Source organism: Mustela lutreola, chromosome 3 (assembly GCF_030435805.1).
Source record: "Mustela lutreola isolate mMusLut2 chromosome 3, mMusLut2.pri, whole genome shotgun sequence".
Taxonomy (NCBI): Eukaryota; Metazoa; Chordata; class Mammalia; order Carnivora; family Mustelidae; genus Mustela; species Mustela lutreola.
Window position 1 is genome coordinate 199,516,733 of NC_081292.1, and position 9,435 is coordinate 199,526,167.

At 41.1% G+C, this 9,435-nt stretch overlaps 1 protein-coding gene across 2 annotated transcripts; it reads right to left on the reverse strand.

Annotated features, from left to right (window-relative positions):
* Positions 1-21: 21 nt before the first annotated feature.
* On the reverse strand, positions 22-9,387 carry MAIP1 (matrix AAA peptidase interacting protein 1). Of its 2 annotated transcripts, none has more exons than XR_009352070.1 (5): positions 8,763-9,387; positions 3,993-4,064; positions 3,448-3,574; positions 1,993-2,146; positions 22-321 (listed from the first exon to the last, which is right to left on the reverse strand). XR_009352070.1 is itself a non-coding variant. In XM_059168488.1 (5 exons), exons 1-5 carry the CDS (start codon positions 9,201-9,203, stop codon positions 243-245), a joined length of 867 nt encoding a protein of 288 aa, XP_059024471.1. In that variant the 5' UTR covers positions 9,204-9,387; the 3' UTR covers positions 22-242. The 2 variants fall into 2 exon arrangements, 1 of the variants encoding a protein (XP_059024471.1); XM_059168488.1 differs by lacking the exon at positions 1,993-2,146 and adding an exon at positions 2,184-2,331.
* Positions 9,388-9,435: the final 48 nt, after the last annotated feature.

Here is a 9,435-nt window from a genome sequence, read left to right on the forward strand (position 1 = left end):
TATGGAATATGACACCAACAATGGGCTGTTATACATTTTTTACTTTGATCTCTTTTATAGAACGTGGCATCTGTGGAAAATGCTCTATTGTATCATGCCGATATACTACAAGAAATATTTCAAAATAATACAAAAGTGAGCCACAGTCTTGACTAAGTGAAGATCAACTCGTCCAAAATTTCTTTCCTTAATTTTTCATAGTAATTGCCAGAAGTCCAGTAAGCTGGTTTTTCCAAGAAAGATCATTCTAGTAACTTTGAGTGTTCAATCCGTGCAATGGTCCAGTCAGGCTTTACTCCTTGTGTAAACTCCCTCTGAAATCTAGGGGAAAAAATTACAAATAATATGAATCTTAACATTAGTCCAAGTATTTCTTGGGTAACTATATAATTTGCAAGTGTACATTAGAGACAGTTTTTAGCAATAGCTATGGTTAATCATAAATAAACATCAAAACAAAACAAGTTTAATTTACCAATTCAATCACACACCAAAAAAATCCTCACAAAATTACCATATTCTCCACTAAAATGAGTTTTGTTTTTCTTTTCTTTTTTTTTGGGGGGGGGGGGTAGGCTCCACACCCAGTACAGAGCCCAGTGTAGGGTTTGAACTCACGACTCTGAGATCAAGAACTGAGCTGAGATCAAGAATCGACCACAATTAACTGAGCCACCCAGGTGCCCCTAAAATGAGTATCTTAATCAACTAATAGACAGTCCAAGAACTGCCAACTTTAGCAGAAGGATGTAATTATCCTTATATAATTATTATTATATAGTAATAATAGCAATTATTATTATTAATATCCTTATTATTCTGCTGTTAAATAATAGCTATCACAAATGCCTAATATGAAGAAAAATAAATTGGACCACCGTAATGCAAAGGGTACTTTAGTGGAATTTGGTTTATATACATTAGATCAGTCTTGGAAATAACAGTGTTTATGAACTGTCTGTGGTCTTAATAGGGAAAATCAGAAGAAGCAGAGGTATTGGTTATATTGTTCTTTAATTATATATGATGTCTTTAAAAGGAGATGATTCAGATTTTGTATAGTAATAAATAAAACAAAATTCAAAAAGAAAAAAAGCAGTCCTTTCAAGAAAAGTGAAAAAGTCAGACTACCTTTTACCTTAGTGAAACAGAATATATTTTCTTTCTTAGGTCATTTTTGGGATTTGTTATTTTAAATCAAGTTTACATAGTTTTGGCAACATGATAGTATCTTCTTTTAAATGAATATTAAATTGTGTTTCCATGGACTTGCTTGACCTGGTTCACTGTTCCAAATTTTATTAGCAGAAAAATACATGATAGTGTCTCTTTTAAGTAAGTTGCTAACCTACTATACAGTACCTCTTTATACGTAGGAACACTTCAATTTTATACGTGAACCCCTACCAGAGTACCTGGTAAACAGGAAATGATTAATAAATGTCTAGAGAGTAGATGGTCCATGTGCCAACTGTGGCAGATTGTATTTTCCAAGGATGGTTATAACCACATGCCCCATCACACATGTTCTTCTGCAATGTGACTCTGCTTTGCCCCATAAAGAGGTGGAGTCTCTCCTGCCCTTTCAAATGTGCAGGTCCTAGGACTGCTTTGACAGGCAGACTAGGGTGAAAATGTTCCCATCCTGGGCACAGTCTTTTACCTGGTCTAGCCAATGACCACATCAAACATGTGAATAGCCTGAGATCGCCACAAACCCAAGCCACGAAGAGAGGCCTTGGAGAATGAGACGTTATGTGGAAAAGTCAAGGAGCACCAAGGGAATCCACGTGTGAGTGACAAAGCCACTATGGAAATGAATCCTCCAGCCCCCGCCACAAAGAAAGACCCAGAGCTGAGCCTTCCCAAAACTCCTAAGCAGGAAAACAGCAGACAAAATATACAGCTGCTTGAAGTGACTGAGTTTGGGAGTGGTTTATAACACAGCAATAGACAGCTCAAACATCCTTTAATTAAATTCAGCAATATTACCTCTTTCTAACTTCTCAACACTTCTGTTTCATGTCCAGTATGTCTTTATGACTTTCTCTCTTCTTAAATAACTTGTCAAATGTCAATCCTTTTCTTCCTAAAGCTCCCTTTAGATTTCATACCTTCATACTTCCTTCATACTACCTTCCATTTTCTAGAGAAAGGAAACAATGAAATGAGATTAGACTTACTCATAGCTTGCACTAAGAAGCTGTTTAGTTTCCACGTTCTGATCCCCCAACTTAACCTGGAACACACTGGCTCCACTTAAAGTTTCACTGGGGATGTTGGCACTGGTTAGATACCAAAAGCACATCAGGATGTTAACAAACTTCCTTCCTTAGAGAAAAAACACACACATACACACATACAAATACAAATCACAAAAATCTATCATCCATATATCCAAAATGAAATTAGAAGTTGGCAATAGCTACACAGTTGTTACAGATCACATTTCATACTTAGTCTAGTCTGATAGTAACATAGGTGACTTTCTATTTTTAAAACATTCTCTTAACGTTGATGATGTATTTGCCTTCTTCTCTGCATCTCAGAAATAACAGTTGGGATTTCCTGAGCATGTACTATGTACCCTAATTCACTTTACTATGTGCCTAATGACTACAATAATGTAGTATGCTAAAATCAGGTTGTGACCATGATGCTGAGATGCAATTTGAAATATTAGGGGAGAAGAAAATATTTATCACTAAACATATCTATAGAAATGTTTTAAATTAACATGTGTATGAAAAATGTTCAACCATTAAAGAGTCCTATATCAGAACTGCCTTGCAAAGTATGTAAGCAAAAGCTAGATTTCCTCTGTGCCTGGCACATAATACATTCATTTATGAGCAAATATTTTAGAAGAAATAAATGAAGTTAATACATTTTTTAGGAATGCTACAGGGAAAATGGATGCATTGGCCAAGGAGAAGAACGAAATAACTACTAAAGTTCCTTTTAACCTTTTCATTGTCTCCAAACAAATCCAATGTGGGAGTTCCACAGCCAGTCTTACTTTCAAAAAAGTCATTAACTGGTATTATCAACTTTTTCTTTTACTCCTTCTATTTAACATATATTCAAAATATATTTAACATATATTTAAAAGGTAATGCTGAATTGTTTCCTTCAAGTTAGGAAATCTGAAACCCCAAGTATTTTCTATTTGAGACATGACAGCAGCCTTAAACAATTTTCATCAACTTAGGTGATGATACCATCTCTCCTGAATGAATAGTAGTAGAGGAAGGTCCTAGATAGAAGGGTTTAAGTTATTACCATATCTTAACTTTCCCAGAGCTGGTCTTGAAAGAATGAATATATTATTTTTCCTGAAGTCTGCTTGAACCAACAAAATCCCCACTATTTCATGATTACCCACTAGATTAGCTTTCCTGGGCCATTATTTATCATAAATTTAAACTGACTACTCTCTAGCATTACCTTTCTCGTCGTAGTAAATGGAGATGTCTCCTGTTGATGTGTATACAATTTCATCTATGTCAGCAGCAAGGGCATTTTTATGGTTGTCAGGTAGTGAACTGACCTTTTCCTTCAATACATGGAGCACCTAAGTATGGAAAAAGCAAATCATAGTTCGCCCGCTGAATTTTCAAAAGCCTTTCAAAAAGCAGATGAGTTCCTTATGGAGTGAATTTTTCTATGCCTATTTTTAAATTTACTACTGTATTTCCTCATATTCAAAAGCAAGGTTGAAAGGCATCAAATTGTTCAATAGGTAATTCCTAACAGAACATTCAGTATAAAGACAACTGAAAAACATCACATTTACTTACTTATTCCTTAAATAGCACATCATTCTATGCGTTTATATGACCCAAAGCACCGAAAAATAAAGATACAGGGATTCTACTTCGGCTGATGGCACACATACTACTTTTAAGCATAAATAAAGGTAACACATGTATTATTCTATTGCAGGAGAATAATACATTTATTTTTAAAGGAAAATTAAAAGTATACTTCACCTCTTTGGCCACAAGTTCTTCCAACAGATCAAATTTACACTGTGACAGTAACTTGGACACATGAGCAAAAGCCTTAAAAAAAAAAAAGTGGGGAGAGGTTGATAATGTTATTTCAAAACACCATGCAAAATACCATACAATGTACAATGCTCATACTTAAATAGCTTAGTATCACAAAGACTGTTTTATGATAAAGGTGACAAACAATGTTAAATATTATGATATCATTGTCAGGCGTGAGTCCTTCAAAGTTGGTTGGCTTTTCTCTTCTCATAGGACCTTCCCACATATACAGTAGTGAGCTCACTACCAATTACGTCTCCACTCTTAGGACCAGGGGAAAGACAGTGTGTGCGTACACATGAGCTCTCAACACAAATCCTCCCATAGCTTTCCTTTATAAAATAATAATGAAGTAATCACTGTTATTACTGTAATGACTATGACGTGACAACCTCCCCCCCTTAACTATGAACACAAAGAATTTGAGAAGCAGGGCAATCTAGATTGTACTGGGAGTCTGGAGATTTGGGTTGCAATCTGACCCTCATTAAGATTGGTAAGGCAGGCCACCTGGGTGGCTCAGTGGGTTAAGCCTCTGCTTTAGGCTCAGGTCATGATCTCAGAGTCCTGGGATGAAGGTCTGACTAGGGCTCTCTGCTCGGCGGGGAGCCTGCTTCCGCCTCTCTCTCTGCCTGCCTCTTGGCCTAGCTGCGACCTCTCTAGGTCTAATAAATAAAATCTTAAAAAAAAAAAAAAAAAGATTGGTAAGGTAGGTTTGGGAAAGTGGGAGGAAAGATAACGAACGAGTTTACAGTCTAAGTGGATGCCAACTCTGAAGTACGAGATGCCACTGTAAAGTAGGGGGAACCAACCGCACTCCTCCATATTCTCAGCAGTGAGACTGAAACGGTTATAAGACTCCACCTGTCTTCAAGGAGCTTTCAGGTTGCTTGAGAAGGGAGACAAGTAAACTGACAAGTTCAAGAACTATGACAGGGGTAGGAACAGAATGACCTGAGCAGAAAAGCCACTTGAGCCAATGTGGAAGGACCAGGGAGGGCCTCTGAAAGGAACATCCAAGATGAAATCTGCAGAACTAGCAGGACAAGCAGGTGTGTGGGATATGTTATGGGATTAACAGTTTCCCCCAAACTCCTATGCAGCAGTCCGAACTCCATCTCAGAAGAGGTCTATATTTGGAGACAGGGTCTTTGAAAAGATGATTAAGATGAGGGTGGGCCTTAATCCAATCTGACTTTATAAGAAGAAATTCTGACACCCACACAGAGGGGGGAAAAAAACCACATGAGGACACAGAAGACAGCCATTTACCTGCAAGGCAGGCAGAGGCCTCAGAAGAAACCAAACCTGCCAATACCTGGGTCTTGGACTTCTTTCCTCCAAAATGGTGAGAAAATAAAGTTCTGTGGTTTAAGTAAGCCAGATTGTGGTATTTTGTTATACCAGCCCTGGCAAACCAGACAATGAGAGAGCTGAATTTTGAGAAAATGCATATATCCAAACAGATTCAAGGACCCCTTGCCCTGAGGGTTCAGAGACACTATACATATATTAATAAGCCTTCATGTGAGGAAGATGGTGGTATTTAGGTAAGAAGAAACGAAGACCAGAGTGATCACGGGGAAACCCAATCATTATATTCTCATTTGTGGCCAAGGTGTGATATTTGTGGGGCCAAAGATCCCACCTGAGCAAATTATCTGATAAGATAATAATGAACCATTAGGAGGCTGCTCTGAGAAGGCTTTGATAATACAGGATTGTCTAACCCAAAGAGGCTTCTAGGAAATAGCCCTCTAAAACAGGCAAGCACCATACAGGAAAATAAACACGGTATGATTAATGTGGTTTGATAACAGGGAAGATCATATGCACACATCAGTAGTACTATACTGTGACAGAAGAAAATAGAAGTTTGTTCTTTGTTCTGAGTTCTGGCACAGAGCTCCTAAAACAAGCCCCTTTCAACCCTAGCTGAGTTTAGGATAATGAGGTGCCTGCTGTCACGGAAGCTCCACACCCTTCCCACATCCCTCGCCCTATGCAACTCTTCTATTTGGCTGTTCCTGAACTGTATCCTTTTGAAAAAAAACTGGAAATACCAAGTAAGGTGCACTGGCCAGTCCAATGGAGCCCTGACTTGTGATTAGTGCCTGAAATGGAGGCAGCCATCTGGGACTGAGCCCTAACTTGTGGGCATTAATTCCAGGGAGTGAGCCTCAGAACTGCTGTAGAATTATGCCCTGATGAGGCAGGCCTTGATGACACAGGAGTGTCTAACCTGGAGAGACTTCTAGGAAATAGCCCTCTTTTTCATAGAAAAGGCTAAAAACTTAACAAACAAGATATATAAGAAAACATACAGTATATGACTAACATGGTTTAATGGCAGTATTAGGGAAGATATCATATTATATACACATATTTTTTTTTTAAGATTTTATTTATTTGACAGAGATCACAAGTAAGCAGAGAGGCAGGCAGAGAGAGAAAGGAGGAAGCAGGCTCCCTGCTGAGCAGAGCGCCCAATGTGGGGCTCGATCCCAGGACGCTAGGATCGTGACCTGAGCCAAAGGCAGAGGCTTTAACCCAGTGAGCCACCTAGTGAGTACACCCCGTTATGTGTACACATTAATGAAAAGCAGGGTCTATGTCGCTAATAAAGCTTAGCATTGGACCACCTATTCCCTTGGCTCATGTAATGAATCAAAACTTGACTAGATTGTACTTAACCATCTCAATTTCTAGTGACTGCTTGTAGACTGGGTCACAGCCCAGTGCTTAAAATGCATCCTAGAGCCACTGTTTTATCATTGGCAAAGAAGAGTTAGACTAGAATCATGAACCTTAAAATGCCTTTTTGTTTTCATGTTCTCTGATTAAAAAAAAAAAAAAAAAAACCTGAATGAAAATGATCTAATGATCACTTGATTTCATAAACCAAGGTAAGATTTTATTGCTGGGAGGTTAGCTTAAGGAGAAAGGGCAAGTGGAGCCCATGAGAGGAGATGAACTAGCTAATGTTTTTGCACCAAATTATTCCCAAGCCCTAGAATTATGTATGTATGTATGTAACCCATGTTAAAAAAAAAAGATACAGTTGCACTAAGAGATCTAGGAGGGAGGTTTTTTTTGCCATGTCGTTTTAAATCTTAGGTGTTGAAGAAGTGATATGCTTGATACAAAAGGAATGTTAAGTAACCAGTGGTTTAAGGGAATTGATTTGCCATGGATGACCCAATATTGCTTTTGAAAATAACAGTGGTTGAATGCATAAAAACTGACTTAGATGAGGCAAAAATTGTTTACAGACTGGCTGATTAGGGGGGTGGAGATACTTCATAGCAAGGAGGGCTAAAATAGCTAACAGGGGAAACAGGAGGAGAGAGTGGCTAAAATGTGTTCCATGCATCCTCCCCAGAGTCTGGGGAGAGGATTTCATTCCTTACTGATATCAATGAGCTGGTACAGTTATACAATGTTATGAGGCAGACAAGCTCACATATCATCAGTGAGCACTGCAGAGGAGAGTAAAATCATGCCACTTGACCTCTGCATAAACAAAAGATTTTGAGAACTGATATGAGCAGAGGTTTACCTCTTATAACGCTGTAAGTCCAGCTTGGCGTTTGCTTTTTAATTTTTTTACAAACACATAAAGCAGGCAAGAGTTGACTCAGGGAAGCAGGAACCAGGAGTTAATATCAACACGGATTATGTAAAGTTGGAAATGATTTATGATTGATGGGTAACACAAATAAATATAAATGGCTATAGTTTACAGAAATAATCTGAAATAAATTAGGAACAAATGTATCAGTATTGGGAAATGATCCCACTAATTGCGTAAGTGTAAGGTATATGGCAGTAGGAACTGGGAAACAAGCCATGACTTCTATTTATCACCGGTTCTGAAACGCTTGGGAATGACAAACTCTCAAAGGGATTCAAAAGAAATTTATAGATGCACTTTCATTCTAGAAAAATGCATGTGCACACAAAATCCATGAGCAATCTTAGGGCCCAAAGTGACCATTGTGTGACAAGGGTCAGACAGAATATTACCAGTCACTAGGAAAGAAACAGGACAGGGCTTAAACTCGGTGCGCAGGGCGCTGTGCGCTCATCAGCGACCAGGTTGCCTCAGAAAATTCTTGGAAAGGGTAAAATTGCTTCGCTCTAGGTTACTCTTTAAAGAGGATGATAGGGAGGGGTTGCAGGGTAGGGAGCGGGGCAAGGAAGCTCCACCAAACAGCTAGCCGGAAGTTTCGTTTTTCTACCAAAATTACATTATTGCAATAGGAAATTATCTGGTTTACTCTTCGAGACAATCTTATCTACTCATTCATTCATTCAACAATTTGTGTAGTGTCTACTGTGTGCCAGGCACTGTCTTAATTCTGCAGAGAATCACATTCAGAAAAGACAAAGCCATGAAGCTTTCAAGTGGCAGAAAATGGTTGGAGTCGAATCCATTTCTATCCGATTCAGAACCTGCGGAGCGGAAAAAGAAACTGGGGGGCTTGACCCCGGTGTCTCGTCCGAACCCCTCCCCGTCGGCGACCATGCAAACAGGCTGAAGCTTAATACAAGTCCAGAGGCAGCCAAGGGGCTCGGTGCCTGGGTCACTACCCACGTGGGAAGACCCGGGACCCAGGGAGGAAAACTCTTCGCTCAAGAACTCCTGCGTGGTAACAGCCGAATGCCCGAGAGGCTAACGGGTCAACCCCAAGTCAAGAAACAAACCTGCTTCGCTCCCTCAGAGAATTCTGCGATGCTGAACTCTTGGTCGAAATAGGCCCAGATTAGGAAGGCGTAAATTCGAGTCCGAACCCAGTTGATGGGGTTGGAGAAGCCCAGAATGATCATCTTGGTTTTCTGGCGCGGCTGGGGCTGCTCCTCCGCGCTGTAGCGGCGCCGAGGGTAGGCAGGGAAGACCGAGAGGGCGGCGCGGGGTCCCGGAGGGCTGAGCAGGGGCCGCGGAGGGCCGCGAGCGAGCAGCGCCGACGCCCAAGTGACGCGAGGAAATGGGGCCGCTCCGGAGCCGAGGCGGCGGCGGCAGAAGCAGCAGAGTCCGGCCAACTGCGGCCTCACCTCGGCTACACCGGGAATCAGGGGTCGAGCGGCCCCGCCGGACAGAGGCGGAGAGAGCAGAAAGCGGGGCAAAAGACGCACGGCCAGCGCCATTTTTATGGCTTTTCACCCCAGGCCCCGTCTGTGCTGTGTCGAATGAAAGCCGGCGGGAAACCAGCAGCGCAGCATCCGGGGAGAGAGACCGGTGAGTAAAGCTGCCAGAGGTGCTACTGCCACCTCTGGTGAGTCGGCCCCGTGCCGCCCCCGAGCACGCCGCTCACGCAGAGGCCCTTTAGCCCCCAGTCTCGCTCCCCGACCCGCCACGCTCGCGCGTCCGCCGCTGCCG